The sequence below is a fragment of the Channa argus genome, chromosome 23, assembly GCF_033026475.1.
Source record: "Channa argus isolate prfri chromosome 23, Channa argus male v1.0, whole genome shotgun sequence".
Taxonomy (NCBI): Eukaryota; Metazoa; Chordata; class Actinopteri; order Anabantiformes; family Channidae; genus Channa; species Channa argus.
In genome coordinates this window covers 7077755-7095640 of record NC_090219.1, presented here as the reverse complement: position 1 = coordinate 7095640, position 17886 = coordinate 7077755, and the positions used below count along the sequence as shown (strand labels likewise).

The 17886-nt window shown below is 37.8% G+C and overlaps 4 protein-coding genes across 13 annotated transcripts in view; 3 read left to right on the top strand and 1 right to left on the bottom strand.

Moving 5' to 3' along the window:
- Nucleotides 1-1651: 1651 nt before the first annotated feature.
- steap3 (STEAP family member 3, metalloreductase) lies at nt 1652-8318 on the top strand. Of its 6 annotated transcripts, none has more exons than XM_067493506.1 (7): nt 1706-1795; nt 2599-2661; nt 2835-3068; nt 3415-3681; nt 3826-4353; nt 4523-4687; nt 6491-8318. In XM_067493506.1, exons 3-7 carry the CDS (start codon nt 2841-2843, stop codon nt 6776-6778), a joined length of 1476 nt encoding a protein of 491 aa, XP_067349607.1. In that variant the 5' UTR covers nt 1706-1795; nt 2599-2661; nt 2835-2840; the 3' UTR covers nt 6779-8318. The 6 variants fall into 6 exon arrangements, with proteins under 6 accessions (XP_067349606.1, XP_067349607.1, XP_067349611.1 ...); XM_067493510.1 differs by lacking the exon at nt 1706-1795 and adding an exon at nt 1805-1950; XM_067493509.1 differs by lacking the exon at nt 1706-1795 and adding an exon at nt 1931-1989.
- A 234-nt stretch (nt 8319-8552) lies between these two features.
- Nucleotides 8553-10541, top strand: LOC137108655 (acyl-CoA-binding protein-like). The gene is made up of 4 exons (XM_067493512.1): nt 8553-8709; nt 8844-8961; nt 9798-9860; nt 10037-10541. The coding sequence occupies exons 1-4, from the start codon at nt 8704-8706 to the stop codon at nt 10108-10110; spliced, it is 261 nt and encodes an 86-aa protein (XP_067349613.1). The 5' UTR covers nt 8553-8703; the 3' UTR covers nt 10111-10541.
- A 759-nt stretch (nt 10542-11300) lies between these two features.
- sctr (secretin receptor) lies at nt 11301-16183 on the bottom strand. Its single transcript, XM_067493513.1, has 13 exons — nt 15975-16183; nt 15797-15896; nt 15305-15418; nt 14814-14920; nt 13389-13498; nt 13139-13271; nt 12891-13044; nt 12747-12807; nt 12593-12662; nt 12275-12366; nt 11835-11973; nt 11650-11691; nt 11301-11561 (listed from the first exon to the last, which is right to left on the bottom strand). The coding sequence occupies exons 1-13, from the start codon at nt 16047-16049 to the stop codon at nt 11376-11378; spliced, it is 1383 nt and encodes a 460-aa protein (XP_067349614.1). The 5' UTR covers nt 16050-16183; the 3' UTR covers nt 11301-11375.
- Nucleotides 16184-16580: 397 nt separating this feature from the next.
- cfap221 (cilia and flagella associated protein 221) overlaps nt 16581-17886 on the top strand; it is a 78932-nt gene continuing 77626 nt past the window's right edge. For all 5 annotated transcript variants that reach the window (XM_067493539.1, XM_067493538.1, XM_067493537.1 and 2 more), the window contains exons 1-3: nt 16581-16689; nt 16995-17149; nt 17445-17545. In XM_067493539.1, coding sequence (XP_067349640.1) covers nt 17020-17149; nt 17445-17545 — 231 coding nt within the window. In that variant the 5' untranslated portion in view covers nt 16581-16689; nt 16995-17019. The remainder of the gene's footprint in view (nt 16690-16994; nt 17150-17444; nt 17546-17886) is intronic.

The window sequence follows — 17886 nt, the reverse complement described above, 5'->3', positions numbered from 1 at the left end:
AAACCCATGAATGAGGAATCTAAAAATCCGAGATACATGTCAAGGACTGTGACCTTAAACGATGTAAACAAACATGAGGCAATGGCCAAGAGAGACTGAAAGAGAGAGGGTAGGCGAGCATGCCTGTGGTGTGTGTTTGGATATGCTTGTGTGTGGGGACACTGATGCAGCAATGCAAGCCAGAGGGATTCAACCTTTTGCAAGTGGCAAAGGCACACATGATGAAGTCGTGCTGACAGTGTGTAACCGGCGGTCAGAAATTTTTTTAACATGATTTTGCTTTTGCTGTTTATTTTTCTGATCCCAAGGCCAATACACCAGTTCAACAACAGCAGAGAAAATATACAAAAATAATGACGTATGAGAATTATTACTTATTACTTTTAATTGTATATTGTGGTTTGTTAAACCAAACATTTTGTGTTTATTATGCATTGAGCTGCAGGGGTAACTTCAAGGTCCAGTTCTGTGATGTGTGTTCTTGCAGACTCTGAGCCATGTAATCAAGTTTTTTGATATCTCTGATTATTGTTATGTTGAGACAGTTGTAAGTCTCTTTTTAAATTGCAGTAACTCTGGGAAGGACACAATGCAGAACTGAAAACATACCAACCACGTTAAAAGAAAAAATCAGTTTCAGGATATTATTACCAAGCTAAAATTGGAACTCCACATGGAGTCTTTGTCTTTTCTAATTGAAGGGAGTCTAGTTAGTAGGTGAGTCAGTATCAAAATATATCCACTTTGCTCCATCCAGACCTACCTCTCCCTGCTCTGCTATGCTCTTTTCTTCCAAGCCCTTTAGGGTTTTCGTCTTTTGCAATTCCACAATATAAGAATACCACAGAACTTACCAGGGAAGCAGAAATAATTGAAATTCTCTCATTGGGTAGAAGGGTGTGCCCCTCTCAAAACCTTTTAGAAGGAAATGCCTCAGAATTGCTGCCAAGCCGTCCAATGGGACTGGTCCACAGAAACCTTTAAAAACACTGTGCGGTACCAAGCAATCAGCCAGGGTTACCGACATTTAACTAGACTGTGGTGGCAGCAGGGGAGGCCATCACAAACACCTTTCTATATTAAAACATATTTCTACTAAAATATTTAAGAAAGTTATTATACTGTGGCTTTAATCAACACTATAAAAATGAGACCTTTACTTTATCCTTACTTTGTGAAGTGTATCACATACATGTGATAAAATCCCTCAAAAAAGTTCTTAAAGTTCTTGCAGTAGGGGCATGCCCTATGTCTTGAAATATAACTTATATACTTATCAACTTATAGATAAGAGTAAAATGGCTGCTTTAAATTGATTGAAAATTAATTCTTCTAACACAGCTAAATATTATCTTGATTCCACAAAATTCCTTGTGCAGCTTCATATCTTTGTACCCCCGCAGATTTGCCCCTGTGTTACACAAGGTTTGGTTGCTTTGCTTTGGCTCCCTGTCACTTTTAGAATAGATTTTTTTAAAAATATTCCTCATGATAAGACATGTTTCTGGTCAAGGGTCCAACGTGACTGAAGACTGAAAACGTGATCACGCCTCAGGTTGTTGCAGCTTCTTCCTCACAGACCAACTTCTCACAAAACGCTTGATTTTGTACCATTAATGTCGGTACAAGCTGTGACTGTGGCTTCGTTCTCTTAGTTTCAGCCCTAATGGCGCTAAAGCCAATCTCTCCACTATCTGCTTCACACACGTTGGGGCGTGGCCAGGGCGGGGCTTTGGCGAGGACGTCATCTTATCAGGAAGAAATCCACGAGTTTACAGAGGAGAGAGCAGCGCGAGTAAGTAACTTTACCGTTACATTTGTACAAAACTTGCAAGCATTAGCATTAACAAAGGCTAAATTATTTAATTTAACCTGTTAATCTTTAATAAAATCCACGTGTCGGTATGCCTGCACCTTCCTCAGGGCTTGGGAGAGTGACTTTAATCGAAGGTAAAGTTTCCAGGAGTGCAGTGAAGGACAACAACCAAGGTGTCTTTAAACCGTTGTTCTGCTGTCAGCAAAACATTGTTATTGGTTTAGGCAATTCTGTGTCTGATCGCTTATCGGTACGATTGAATAAATGACACAGTACTTGAAATGGGTTATAAAAGTCGCACCGATGTGGTCAATCTGATATATATGTCTTGACGCTTACTTAAACAGCACTTTTTTGAAACAACCGCTTTTACGTTAGCAATGCTGATAAGATTAACGTTAGCTTTTTTACCGTGGGATAATCTTGGGTCGGATGTATGGAAGTTAACAATGGATGAGTTCAAAAAGGGTTTTGTTAACCGTGAGTAAACTATATTTCGTGTCCTGTACCGTTTTTGAGACAGCTAAAATTAGCTATGCACCTACACTAATGTTAGAGCTGTAACTAGCAGTGTTAGCTAGTTATTACTATATTTTGGGTGCCTGACAGCCATTAGATTGCCACTCGCTGCTTAAACATCTAGGACGTGTCTGCTGTGACCCATTTAGGAAATCCTAGTTTGTTATTCTAAAAAAAGGAGGACACAAGGCAAATAGAAACCTAATGGCAGATATTAACCTAACCAAAGCATCGTTCATGTTACATATCTTTTATTACCTCAGGTCCAATGCTGGATGAAATAGCAGGTTTCTACGGTCTAGACCTACTTGTAACAATTAGTGTCCGTAAGTAAATAACAAGTAACTATCAATAATATTCTCTAGTTTATAGTCTATAGTTTCATACAAAACGCTGACTGCAGTAATAATATCAATAAGTTCTTTTTGCTTTTAATTCTCTTTCTTTTTCTCCACATCATGAACCAAAACTGTGACCTTTTTTTCTTATGATCTGTCAGTGTATTATGCCTGATGAGATGTCAAGGCCTTTAATCCAAGGCAGAGGCGAAGGAGGAAGTTCCAGACACCTTGAAGCTACCATGTCTGACCCTGCCACCCCAGTGGTTGGCATCCTGGGTACAGGCGACTTCTCCCGCTCACTGGCCAGTAGGCTTGTAGCATCTGGCTACCAGGTGGTGGTGGGGAGTCGAACCCCCAAACGCTCTGTGGCTCTGTTCCCTGAAGAGGCAGAGGTGATATACACAGTGATACAGACGCTCTTATTGACAATCAACATGTAATTGGTGTTTTTGTTTCTCTCCTCGTAGTGATAATTATATACTTACCAAGACCAAGTTGAGCAGTAATAACTGTTGTCATTACCATGAGTATATGGTTATCAGGTAATATCAGGTAAAGGTGAATATGTTATGGCATGGGAACAGTGTAAAGTACAATAACAATGCATTTGCTGTGATATTCAAAGAATTATTAACCTGTCATACAATCAATTAATTTGTAGTCATGTATCTGTATCTTATAATGTAGTGTTTACTTCTCTTGACGTAAAGCTTAGATCATTTTGGTTGTGTCTTTTAGGTGGCCTCCCAGATGGAAGCAGCCAGTCAGGCAGACCTGGTCTTTGTTGCTGTGTTCCCTGAGCACCACTCCACACTGGTAGACTTGAGGCCGGCACTAGCTGGAAAGACATTGGTGGATGTCAGCAATAGTTTGCATATTAACCAGAAAGGGCCTTCTAATGCCGAACAGCTCGCTAACCTGTTTCCAGAAAGTTCTGTAGTCAAAGGGTTTAACACTCTATCAGCCTGGACACTTCAGGTGGGCCCTCGGGATGGAAGCAGGCAGGTAGGACACATCATCAACTCCTCATGGTTTATGGATCCATTGAGATGTTTGAATAAAAAATGTAAGGGTGAAACAAGCATGTAGCAAATTAGATGTATAGTGACACTTATTCTTTCTCTTACTTATCATCTTTATTTTTCTCAGGTTTTCCTGTGCAGTGACAGTCCCACAGCTAAGAGCTCAGTGGCACAGCTCTGTCGCAGAATGGGCTTCATCCCTGTTGATATGGGCCTCCTCTCTGCTTCTCTAGAGATTGAGAATATCCCTCTCTACTTATTTCCTTCTTGGCGCATCCCCATTCTCTGCACCGTGTCGCTGTTCATCTTCTTCTACCTGTACAACGCCACCCGTGATGTCTTACAGCCCTACACCACAGTCGGGAAGAGCGTTTTCTACAAATTGCCTATAGAGACTGTCAACGTCACTCTCCCTTCTGTGGCCTTGGTGATGCTAGCGCTTGTCTATCTACCTGGTTTGTGCGCTGCCTCCCTCCAGCTGTGGTCAGGCACCAAGTACAATCGCTTCCCTAACTGGTTGGACCGGTGGCTAACTAGGAGAAAACAGTTTGGGCTGTGTTGCTTCCTGTGTGCAGTTCTACATGCTATCTATAGTCTGTGTCTTCCAATGAGAAAGTCTGCCCGATTGAAACTGCTCAGCACTGCTTTTAAACAGGTGAGAAATAGCAGAGACGTTTCTGCATATTTATTGCAGTGCTACACTTTTAGTTGATTAATTGGTTAGTTGCTCAAAAGACAATTATTGTGCATATGTAGTTAGTGCAAAAAACTGGAGCTAAATGTACCCAATGAACACAATGAAACATTCAGTGTTTTCTGTCCAGATGAAGGAGGGTAAGGAGGAACTGTGGGTTGATGAAGAAGTGTGGCGGATGGAGCTGTACGTCTCTGTGGGGATCATGGCCTTTGGGTTGCTCTCTCTGCTGGCTGTCACCTCTTTGCCCTCTGTTGCCAACACCATCAACTGGAGGGAGTTTACCTTCATTCAGGTACACACGCTCACACACATAATGCTGTCACGGCCCAAGCCTGCATTTTTCTGAAGGCCTCTGAGCTGGGTTATGCCACCTCATTTGAGTATATGTTGCCAAATGGACAGCAGAGATAAAACAGAATGATGAACAGTTAAAACAGAGACATATAAGCAGACAGGTGCCAGACTAATCTGTCCCCTATATAATATGCTCACATGTTCTTGCAGTCACACACAAACACTGTTTGTCCTTTTGCAGCTGCCCCAGATTTGGTGTTAAACTTGGACTGTGACAGAGTCATCAGGAGTTTTGTGACTCAGTACACACATACTTCCTCCTCTCCTCTCTCCCCCTCGCCTCTTTGACTTCCCCCATCATGGCTTCCATTTTACCAGGACTTGATGTCCGTCTCTGCTGCTTATTACCCTTTCATCTTTCTGTAATCCGGTGGCCGTCAGATTAGTCATGTGCCAACAGTGGCCGTGATGAGAGGCAACTTTCTGCCCAGCTCATCCAGACTGCAGGACAGCTCTGGGCAGCAAGTGTCTTCATGTGTGTTGTGTCCGTTATGTGCCTGTCGTCGTGCATGTACAGATGTGTCTGTTTGCCTGTGTCTTTTAGTCTCATTCGCGATTCATCCATTACACATTAAGGTTCTGCCTTGGACCTGAAGGCACAGCATCGTCCATTTGACCTGTGTGTGTGTGTGTGTGTGTGTGTGTGTGTGTTGTAGCTAACATTACAGGTAGGCATGAGACAACAGTAACTGTATTTATATTTCTACACATTTGGGAAATCAGTCAAGTGAACTGTTCAGTAAGATTAAGTATTGATAATATTTTACTCATGCTTCGGTTCAGTTTTTACACCGATCTAATTTGAAACATTCTTTCCTAAAGTATTCTGGTGGTGAGGAACAAAAATGTAAATCACTGATCCCCACTGAACTGCATTTAAATGTATAGCAAATTGTCTGCACCACACTTATGTAGTGCTTTTCCGCCTACCTATAGCAGCAGTAGTGGAAGTTATCGGCTTAATGCTAACAATCTTCTAGTGACTGAAAATATAAAATATAACATTTCAGTCAAGTGACAAGTTTTACTTTACACAAATGACAAAATTGTGCAGCAGATTAGTTTGAAGTCATCCCCTAATTACAGATCTTCAGAGCAAAAAAATGTTGTTTTATTTAGGATAAAGCTGGTGATTTGTTATAGATTTAGAAATGTCAACAATAGATGAACACAGGTCAACAGATTTTTCTACTTTAATTATCTCACATCTTTATTGCAGTTCTGTAGATACACTGTAGTGTTGCTCTTGCTTTTGTAAGCAATGTACATGGATTATTTGCTTTTTGTTTGTTTGTCTTTTTCAACCGAATTAGAACACATTTACGAATTGCTGCTATGCCTCTCAGTACTAGCACTGTGAGAAAAAGTCATCACTCCTGTCAAGTGGAAATAATTACAATCCTCTCAGCGTAGTTAGTGTGTGAACAAAGGACTATGAGGCTATTTTTAACCCCTGGCCTCTACTCGAGTCAACCTTGGGACGTTTTTGTAATTAGTGGGCCCTGTAGGTACATTAAATGGCAGATACAAGCATAGACTGCACTGGTTCATTTAGGTCATGAGTGATAGGTCAGTGTGCTCCCTCAGGGTGTGCAGAAGCAAACAATGAGCTAATGTAATAGGGTAGGTGGACTGTCATGAACTTTTTTTTTTCTCAATGTGGGTTCTGTATTTAAAGGATATGTTATTGGAATGCTACATGTCCAAACACAGCTTCTGACATCATGCTCTCCTCCTGCAGTCTACTTTAGGTTACTGTGCCTTATTCATGGCCACCCTGCACACAGTCCTCTTCGGCTGGAACCGGGCCTTTGATCCAGGCCAGTACCGCTACTATCTGCCTCCCACCTTCCTACTGGTCCTGATTCTTCCCCTCGTGGTTCTGCTGGGCCGCATTGCTCTCTTCTTGCCCTGTGTGGCCCTGCGGCTGAAACAGATCCGCCGTGGCTGGGAGAGGAGCAGACACATCCGCTTTATCCTGCCGGACAACGACAACCGCAATGGGCTGGAGGATGTCAGTAATGTTTGAGAGCCATGCTGTCAGATGTGTGTATGAAGATTTCGACAAATGTGTAAAAGTAGAGCACGTTCTGTGTGCACTCCTTAATATAAACACCACTCAGCAACACTAACACAGGAGATACATGATTGAAATACTCTTAGAATGTATTGAAAACACATCTCTAAGGCCTGTTGCGAGATTTAGAGATGTGTTTCTTTTCAAAACATTAGTTAGTTCCTTCTTAGAGAAATCTGACCAGTAGAGTGGTGTTCCCCAACTTTATTGCACTATACATTCAAAATCATGAGTGTTGAGTTGGTACTTGTGCCTTTACTTTAATTTATTGTTTTTGTTGTTACTCTGTTTAATGCTCCAATCAAGTATAGAAGATGAGCATTAGCTACTGGTTCAATGTATGCAAAACAGTCACTGTTACACATAATAAAACAGCTGGAAATTTTCTTACAGAAGCTGTACAACTGAATTTTGTTTGAGGTTTGTGACCTTTGATTTAGTTTTCATATTATTCATTTTTGTTAGTATGTTTTTTATCAACGTGATGTGATTGTTTTGCCTTTTTTAAAATAGACAATGCGAAGTTTGTGGCACGCCATGTTAATTTTTATTTTTGCGTGCCATGTTGTGAGAATTCCTCTACATTTCTGTAGGTGGAGTCTGTATTTTGACTTTGTGTCACAATTGTTTTGCTGTGGTAGATCAGTGCTACTGCTATAGTAGGTCAACAGAGAGGTGCTGTGAATCAAAAATTATGTGGGTTTCCTGTGATACCCCCATAGCAGGCTAAGCATATACCTCACATGATGGCACCCCCGTCCCCTAACACTTAACACAGCGTGACATAACTTCACATTCTCTATACTTTCATGAATTCAAACTATCAGTGTGCTGTCAGATTTTTTCAGACTGTAAGGGATTGTATGAAGGTTATTGGGTTTGAACACATCCTAATGTTTTACCATTTGAAAAAGTAAGCTTCTCTCTCTCCAGCCTCATTAATATTTTAGTTGAACCCCTGCATGGGAATTACAAATCACAAACAACTTCAAAACAACACACCTTTATGACACACTGTACCAAATAAAGCATTTTTTTCATATCTTTTATATCTTCATGCAGTTCCTTTCTCCAGTATTGTTCTTAAATTCCATGTCTGAAGGCTTTGGCTACTATTGTTTGACTTTTGGCCTTTTTTCAGAATGTCAGTAATTAGGATGTTGCTGTTATCTGACCTGCTGATGAGTATCTATGACTTCACATTTGACTTTAAATCTCAAAGGGCTGTTACAGAACTTTTGTTTTGTTGCAAACATGAAAAACAGTTTGCTCCTCTGTAATTTCAGCAAGTTTTATGTTCTGAGTTTTTATTTTCAGTTTCACATTTTTTGCCAAAGACTGACAGGAAAGTTGTTTTCTTAAGTGGCGTTTTCTAGATATAAATTCAAATGTGATAGCAATGTTCTGAAATTGAATTTACCCCAAACAGAGGAATGTAAAGATTGAGAATCCTTATTTGTAGAACACAGAATAAAGCAATTTTTCTAAATCATTTTTTTCCCCTATTGCATATATGTCTTTAATAGTGTCAAGTAGATTAGTTTGTAAAATTTAAGTATAAAGGTTGTAAAAAATAAATAAAATATGTTTAGCAAATGCTAAATATCAACAGTAGTGCACCCATCCATTTATTAAATATGTGTATGCTGCCATCTTGTGGAGGAGAAGCAGTTACAAAAGTCAATATTTTGATGTCAAAATTAAAGATATAATATATATATAACCAAGCTACCTTAGCTGACAGTGTTCTTTAAAGTCAGTACCTCCCAGTTTATTTTTATTAGCAACTCCCAATTCTGACAGACCACATACTGCCAGACCAGTCTGACAACTGGAATGTGAGTAGCAGCAAGGTTGTGCTTGTTTCTCATACAGTCATGGACGTAAGTATCATTCTTTTTCACTCTAAATGTTTCCTAAATGTTATATGAAAATATGTATGGTCTTATCTGTCAGGAATGTTCAGATTCAGTAATGAGGCTGTAATTTTTCAAGACATCTTTTCTCTTCTACCTAGGAATCCTTTGAAAAAGCAGCACAGGAGGTGAGGGTCCTGAAACAAAAACCAGAACACGGAGAAATATGTGCGCTATATGGTTTATATAAGCAAGCGACTATTGGTGACGTTAATATAGGTGAGTTTTAAGTTTTTTTCAAAATGAATAACTTGTTGAAACAGAGGAAGTCTTAAGTTACTCACTGCAAAGGCAGCAGGGTGAGGCTAAGACAAGTCTGACCAGTTACAGTTAGATCAGCTCATGCCAAGATTTAGACAAATCTGTTTAATCCATCATATTTCTTAATAACAGAAGGTGAGGTTTCAACTGCATGTGCACAGGACAAAACAAAAAACCCTGTTAAATGACTTAATCTGTTCTCTGGGTTTTCGTGTAGTATCCCAGTAATCAGAACTTTTGAGGGTACATTTATTCAACTATATGTAAAAATCACTTGTTTTACTTTATCATTTCTATTTAAGGATACTTTGTAATTGTAGTTTTTCTAGTACGGTTTTTTTTAATAAAATACACTTAATGCATAGATTTTAAATTGTAGAATGGAATTCTTTAAAGTTTTGACCTTGACAATTCTTTATGGTTTGATTCTATAAATACACTTATTAAATCAAACGAGTTGAATTTCCCCACTCCCAACTTGATTAAGCTGGGGGTATCAATCTACTCTGCTCCAGCCAGGCTTCTCTCCTCCTGTTCTGCTTCATGTATTAATATTTTTATGAAATTACTATAAAAAGCAATGTTTTAAAATCCCTTTTCATGCAGAGTAAGCCTATGACAGCATCTCTTTACATTAAGATAAGTTTTGGAGCATACTTCTAAAAACATTTTAAAAATTATAACTTTTATGAAAGGGATAATGTGCTACATCAGCCTAGTTGTTTATAGGACTGTGCCTCTGCAGTTTGTGTTAAAGCAAAGCCCAGTTATTGAGGATTTCTTTTCATCCACAGAGCGTCCTAGTATGTTTGACTTCATGGGAAAAGCAAAATGGGATGCGTGGCAGGCAAAGAAAGGTGAGTAAAAACTAAATCAACTAAAGAGAGCTACATAAAGTGTTATAAGGCTTCATGTAAAACACTATTCTCAGACGACGGTTATTTTGAAACAGACATTACTGATTCATGTCACATTTGTGACATGACAGTGGTGAACTGAATATTTATGTTTGCGTCTGTCTCTAAACCAACAGGTCTGTCCAAAGACGAAGCAAAGGCCAACTATGTTGATTTAGTGGAGAAGCTAAAGCCAAAATATGGAATGTAGTGTCTGTTTCTCACAAATGTTCTAGGATTCTCATTGCTACATCTCCCTTTTTCTTCTCACTAGAAATGATAAATTATAGGACACATTTAGAAACCACTTAACATACTGCTACACACTTTAGTCATTTTATTACTGTGCAAGACATAATAGGTTAAAATACTAGATAAGAGTTTTAGAGTACTTTCTTGTACATTTCAGTGCCACAGCGGAGACAGAAAAATAGAGTGAGTGAGACATATTCTCACATCAGTATTGTTTTAAGACAGACTTGAAAATTCCTAAACCTTTCCATGAAATGTATACCCTTTACATAATCCATATAAAATAATTTCAACACAGAGCAGTAAATCTATATATATATACATAATATAGTATATATCTTCTGTATACATGACTGGCTATGAAAAATAAAGACTGGGCCTCAAACTCAACTTGACAGTTCTCTTTTAGGAACCATGCCCAACCAATCCCAACTGCACCAGCCAGTAATTTGGCCACTTTAATATGCAGGAGAGTGTTTAAACAGGAATGTGTATTACCTAAACATCTAGGGTTAATATAATTTGTGCAGTGTCTTCTGTGGCTGTAGAGGAGCTTTGTCAGATCTAAAAAAAAAAAAAAAAGCAAGACTGATGATCAAAAAGAGTCTATGTTATAAATTGGGAGAAAAGGGTCTGGAACACATTTACAAGGGTCTTTTAAAAGATGCTGTTAAATTGTAGGATGTAGTCTTGTTTTTTTAATGCTAAGAGCAAAAAGTCAGAATTTCCCAGCATCTACAGCATCAATTTGAATGAGTCTGTCACTCAAGTGACCCGAAATGTATAGACGTACAACACTAAATAGCTGGAGTATATATATATATATGTATATATATATATGTATATATATATATATATATATATATATATGTATATATATATATATATATATATATATATATATATATATATATATATATATATATATATATATATATATATATATATATATATATATGTGTGTGTATATGTATGTGTGTATATATATATATATATATATATATATATATATATATATATATATATATATATATATATATATATATATACACACACACACACACACACACACACACACACACACACACAGCATATTAAATATGTGGAAACCAATAAAAACTCCTTAACATTGAAGAAATTATTGCAACAAATATTTTAAGACATCAGTAAAACGAAAGCATGCCAGCCCGCACCTTGCTAACTGAGCCCCAAGCCCAACTTAAATCACATCTCCACAGTATCCACAGGGAGTCCGCTGGTTGTCAGGTTGCCTAGAGAACAGGGCAGCAGGGACACCTGTGTGTGAGGAGACCCACTCTGGCTAATGGAGCTGTGATGCTGCCTGGGCCGACTGGGCAGTCGCTGAGTGAGCCTCCACCTCCTCCATCTCCTCTGAATCTCATGCTGCACCTTTGAGTACACACATCACACAGTAAGCTCCAGCATTTGGGTGCACATTTAACTTTGGAGCTGTAGGGTTTTACTAAGCAGCTCTTACCTCTCCATTCATGAAGCAGTAGAGGATAGCAACCACAAAACCCTTAGACATCGGAAGAGAGAAGTAAATGTATATGCATTTGTCATTATTTCGAGCTGATGTGCATATTAGTGTTCTCATACATACAACTTGTACATACAGTGGCCCACTGTCCATTAACCCATTCATGCATACACCTCATTTACCTGTGTGGAGGACAAAGCCAGCTCTGCTAAGGTCCATATCTTAAACACTGAGCTGCTGACTTCAACAGGTAAGAAGACAAACAGGATGTAATGCAGACCAAACAGAGCCACCAGAAAAAATGTAGATTTGATCAGCCTCCTGGTAAAAATGGTGAAGTTATCATCAATAATGCAAATGTTTTGTCATCTGTCACACATTTTTTGTAAAAGCACCCGATATATAAAGCTTCTCTTTATAAAGTTGCAAACAAATCTAAGTCTGGATTCTTCTTAATTCTTTAACCATCTTCCTTTTGTCTTATAATACCTACAGTACAATGTCATTTTTGTTTCTGTCATTTGTCAGAGATGCTGCCTTGACATTAACTTCTGATGTCAACTTTACATATCAGGTATCTTGTATCAAAGTGCAGCAGTAACACAGTATGAGTTATACTTACGTGTACTGGCTGAATTCATTCCTCTGTGCATATGACATTCTCAGTTTGCTTACCAGTACCCTCAAAATGCCCAGGAAGAAGATTATGTTCATCTGAAAGGATTAAGATGTGAATGCTGTTATTTTACCATTCGAGAAGCATTTAGGAAACACTACCACTTGCTGTCTTGCTGACAGAAAAGCGGTTTGATTCAGTCTTTATGCTAAAGTTATCTAACCAGCTGCAGGTGATAGCTTCATAGACACATGAGTGTTATCAATGATAATCATCTAATTATTGGCAAGGGTTATGTAAAAAATAAATAAATAAAATGTTTACAGATATAGTAAGAAGAACTGGCACTCGAAGTATCCACCAAATCCATTCACGTCTTCTGGTTTCCCAACAGCTAGGACAATAAAAAAATAATTTTAGAATCATACTGTATATTAATCTAGCAAATTGTTGATTAAAACATATTTTAGTCCCTTACCCTTCATCTTCAAAGTAATACTTGGCACATCCCCAGGAGATAATAACAGTTAATGGTAACCCTGTGTAATGCAACAAATAGATAAAACAAATTGCTACATTGAGCTGTTAATACACGCACAGTGGTTTTGAGAAGTCTTCCTACCCCAGCTCAAGATGATGTACCAGACGAGGTGTTTCCTCAGGGAGAAGAAGGAGCGGCTCACCAAGGTGAAGAGAAAGTGACCCTCCACCAGCAGCCAGCTGTAGTTTGCCAGGATGGAGTAGTTGGAAAACATCAACACGACCTTACAACCCACCTGCCACACAGGAGGAGTGCGTTAACCAGCTAGTGACTTAAACTGAAATTTTTTTAATTAAATGACCTCGCTGACTGCGTCAATCCATCCATACCGGGTAGTAGTCACAGTGGTAAAGCTCCTCATCAGTAAAAAGCAGCGCGTCTCTAATGAAGATGAAGATGGCTCTCAGGATGAAGGAGATGAACAGCTGGATGTGAATGTAGTTCCTGGTACAGTGCAGCTTCCTGAAAAAATGCTAAGGATGTTAGACCACAGGTTGATGTAGAATATGCACTAAAATGGGCCAGTGCATAATTTTAAGAGTTATATATGGTTGGAGAAAGAAGCTAAATGTTTCTTACCCAAACAGACAAAATATAATGATGGCAACTGTAAGAGAGATAAGAGAGAGAGTGTATCCGGCTGTGTACATGGTCTTCACGTAGGAGAAATACATGTGGGTATCTGATAACTGAACAAGGGAAAGAGAAATATCATTATTACAATTAAAACAGCTTAACTTGACAATACTCAATATTTGACATAACAGAATTTTTAATGGTTTTGGCAACCTTGAACCTAAGGGCTATCAAAAGTATTTTATAACTGAAATTATCTCATAACACAAGTATTTAGGATTATTAAAAGGGCAACCTTATAATTTAAAAATGTCAGTTTTTACTACTATGTCTTGATTGTTGAGGTCATGCTGGAGTGCATTACCTACAATGGGGCTCTGATGTATTGGCCCCCCTGTTGAAAATGAATGCACTTCACAACGACTCCAACCCCCACTATGACCTCAATAATAAAAACAGTTTATTATCACCTTTCTGAGAGTTTCAACTTAAAAACTGATCCAATTTAACCTTATAAAAGTAAAGTTCATGGTGGGGCTGCTGTACTGGATTGTACTAGATCGTACAGGTGTACCTAATGAAATGACTAAAAGTGTATATCACCTTTAAGGAAAAAAATTGAAAAGTCAAAATATTAGGGTGAGCTTTTGCAGTCATTTTACTAAAGACATTGTTTGACCATGTAACTTATTTTAAAACAAGGAACGCCACACTAAACATTTTGACTTATGTGGTCAGCGCCAAGCTAAAAGTTTTCCCCTGCCAAGCTAACCAAGTATATCAACTAAAATTGGCAGTGATATTTAGTTTATAACTGGTTGAGTTTACAAGAGTTATATCTGCACTTTTATACTCTTTTGTTATTGCAAAACTGGGATATTTGTGCCTAATAATTACACTATGGTGCAAAACATTGCCTCCCTTTATTCCAAATTGGCAAAAAGAGTAAAACATAAAATAACATAATATTTGATCCACATTGAGCTTTTCCCTTCATCAGAAATTGCAGTTCATTTTGAATTAATTTTGCAAAGTGGATGCACACTTTAGCACCAATTAAATGTTCATTATTATAACCTTTTTAGTACAGTAGTACTATTTGAGCACTTGTTACTTTTGCTGAAAAAAGGACCTTTGTACTAGCTGAATGCACAATATTCTTCACTTAACATATAAAACAATTCACAGATAAATAGTAAAAAGTAGCAAATCCTATATCCTCTGGATAAATTCAAAATGAACTTTAATTTCTTATGAAGGAACATTTGTACTACCTCGATGTTCAATAAAGATTATGTTAATAAAAAAAATTATTATTTTACTCTGTCATTTCAAAATAAGACGATTCAGACTTTTGAACCCAGCTCTATTCTATATATAGTACTGAATAAACTTACACATACTTTATTCATATTAGGTACAACAAACCTCTCCAAGGAAGTGGAGTGTTTCATTGAAAGGGTTGCCACATGCATCTTCATATGGGACAAGTGTCTCAGACCAGCCATTGGCAGTGCAGTTGCGATGTATTTCACCTGCATGACAGAAATAAAATTATGAATTTTTTTGTCTTAAAGTTTTTGCTTTACTGGTCAGATTCACTGTTTTATTGCACACTAAAAAGCTGAAAAACCATTATTTTCCCTATAGAGGTGCTTCATTAAACCACTGATTCATCTGATAAATTATCATGAAAGCTATCATTCTCATCTTTTAACATAAACACTCCAATGTGTTACGCAGTTTCTCTGTGTACATAAGCGTTTTATGTCTGGATAAAGACCCTGAGAGGCAGAGCAGAGGCTGTTCCCTATGAAAACAAATACGTCTCCTAGCAAATAATTTACTAGTTCTAATGGTTTTCTGTTTGGAAATGGTTGTCAGTACGCATGGGTGTGTGTGCGTACGTAGAAGATCACCTTCGGAATTGAAAAACTCTGGACATGGTTGAGAGACAGTCTCCCCGATAGAAGCAGGTGGCCAACAGTTTAGGTGATCCCACATTCCCTTACAGTGCACGGTGCCATTGTTTTCTTAATAGAGGAAACATAAATTGCATGTTTTATTTATATTTGTTTGTATTCAATACAGATAATGGAAAACACGATTAATAAATGGAAAACACTACTATCTTGATAAATCTAGATGCTTTAGTATAAAATATATTATCTAACGCAGGTTTTAATGACATTAAATTTATCTGTGCATCACGTCATATGTCCACTAGATGTCCCTAAAACATTGTGTCACATTTCACTCTGTTCCACAAAAGCTCAATTCAAAGATTTCATTCATTAGTATCATTCATCAGTAGATCAACATTTTTCTCAATGGAAAATTTCCACAATTTTTTTTTTTTTCAAATAACGACCAAAACTAAAATACACAATTTAGAAGCTATACATGCTCACCTACTGCCTTTTGTGACGGAAAAAGTAGAAGGTCGTTCATGCACTTTTCTTCCTCTTTCATGAGATTAACATGAGGATGACAAGCCGATGATAATTTAGCCTGGAAAAAAAAGTAAAAAGCAAAAGTAATTTGCACTTTTTCCAAAATATAAATCCATACATGCATCTAATTTCTCACCTGTGGCAGCAGTAACACTCCAACAAGTCCAACTTTTCCCATAGTGTTAAAAAGGTTCATTTTCCCCCTTGACATGTATCTAAGTCAAGCTGCATATCTGATTAGAATAAAAAGGAAGCATCCTAGCATGTAGCAGATATATGATGTCTGAAAATCAAACACACAGTATCGATAATTACGCACAGAATTCTTCTCGACAATCTGATAAGCGCCGTTATTAAGGTAGCCATAATTCAAACGCCCTATCGTGACTTTCAAAATAAAGTTTTTCTTTATGGACAGAATATTCCGCATCAGCGTAATAAATACTGAATGTTCAGCAACAGATTTACATTATAGTAAAAGTTAATTCATACAATCTGTATTTGTATATGTATATAGTGAAACAAACGTTACCGAACAACTCGTGCAGCTGTGTGGAAGCTGCGTGGGCTTTTAATTTGGACGTCCAATTGCGAGTTTCCGGTCTAAGCATTGGCTGGTTTGACGTCGATTAATTGAACTTGCTACCAGCCAATCGCATACGCGTATAGGATGTTTGCCCCGCCTTTGCAGAGCACTAACGTCACTATGGCAACGACAGTGTTTGATTAGTGGGGTCTTTTCCATCAACAAGAGGTGATTAAACGAGCGCTTCCTTCTTATCTTATGAAAATAGACGGAACGTTGCTGTTTTAGCTAAACAACTAAATGCAACACATTTTCTAAAAGATAAGTAAGTCCAATATTGCATTACCCAAAGCCTTATTACAAACGGAAAACTTTTAAGTAGCCATATTTCAGTCGGCGCAGGTTATTTGCCATTGTTAGCTTCCTTGCTAATGCTGCACTGTCACACGTGTAATAAATATATCTAGTCTATGACAACTATCGGTTTAGATAAGACTATAGCATCTGTTCTTCGGGTTTTCAACTTAAAATGACCATAGAATTGACCATGTTTTTTATCAACTCAATCTTCACAACAACACCCAGTAGTTTCCTGTCCGTCATCCAGCTTTCTGTCATTTCTCTCATGAGGAGCAGGAGCTGACCCCTTTCCAAGATGGAGGTGGCCCTTTCTGGCCCGCAGATGCTTTCAGACCCCATGAGGAAGGGGAAACCTCTACCTCTGAACCAGTTGGTGGAGGAGAGTGGGAGCAGAGCCAGTGTCCCAAATCATCTGCTCGAATCAAGTACATATTAAATATGACCTCTGAAACCCTTTGATATGAATTAATGTTGAGTTTTACTCCCAGCAGATATGTAATTAGCTTATAAACCTTTGTAACATTTTGTTGTGTGATTAGACATAAGACCCACTAACTTTAGTTGTATTGCATTTTTTGGAAATTGGCATCTTTTCTCTATTGTTATTATATCTTGCTGCTGTGTATGTGTGAAGCCAATTTGCAGAATTGAAAAATCTGGATTCAAATAGTTCGTTGTTATGCAAAACACTTATTCTATTTCAATATTTTTTCTTTATAGAAATTTATGCCAAACTGAAAAGCAACAGCCTAATTGAAGCAGAGCCCCCAGAGCTTCATTTCAGTGGATTTGAGCTGGGAAAAGATTACATAAAGATGCTGGTAAGAAAGATAGTGCTTATTTTGACATGATTTAAGTTTTACATTGGTTAACAGTATTTTAAATCTCATTCACAGTCTACATGAAACGGCAACTGTACTTACTTTTAATGATATGATATAATGATAAACTTCTTGTCATTTGTTTCTGGACAATAATAATTCCTGTTCGTGCAATTCAAGTATTTCAGAACAATACAAATCAGATAATAGGTACAAACCACTATACTGTAATATAAACCAAAGACAAATAGGCATTTTTCATATTTCCATTGCAAAGTGATACAAGGTGCTCTATCAAACAGAATTAGGCACTACAAATCAGAAGTAAAACCAACACTGAG

Coding starts and splice junctions, on each gene's coding strand:
- sctr (XM_067493513.1), bottom strand. CDS start 16,049: ATGTCAAGGGGGAAAATGAACCTTTTTAACACTATGGGAAAAGTTGGA. Junction 12,663..12,746: donor TATTACTTTGAAGATGAAGG/GTAAGGGACTAA, acceptor TTATTGTCCTAG/CTGTTGGGAAACCAGAAGAC. Junction 11,562..11,649: donor ACTGCTTCATGAATGGAGAG/GTAAGAGCTGCT, acceptor GTGTACTCAAAG/GTGCAGCATGAGATTCAGAG.
- LOC137108655 (XM_067493512.1), top strand. Junction 8,962..9,797: donor TATTGGTGACGTTAATATAG/GTGAGTTTTAAG, acceptor TTTCATCCACAG/AGCGTCCTAGTATGTTTGAC. Junction 9,861..10,036: donor TGCGTGGCAGGCAAAGAAAG/GTGAGTAAAAAC, acceptor CTAAACCAACAG/GTCTGTCCAAAGACGAAGCA.
- steap3 (XM_067493505.1), top strand. CDS start 1,667: ATGGCGCTAAAGCCAATCTCTCCACTATCTGCTTCACACACGTTGGGG. Junction 3,069..3,414: donor TGTTCCCTGAAGAGGCAGAG/GTGATATACACA, acceptor TGTGTCTTTTAG/GTGGCCTCCCAGATGGAAGC. Junction 4,688..6,490: donor GGGAGTTTACCTTCATTCAG/GTACACACGCTC, acceptor CTCCTCCTGCAG/TCTACTTTAGGTTACTGTGC.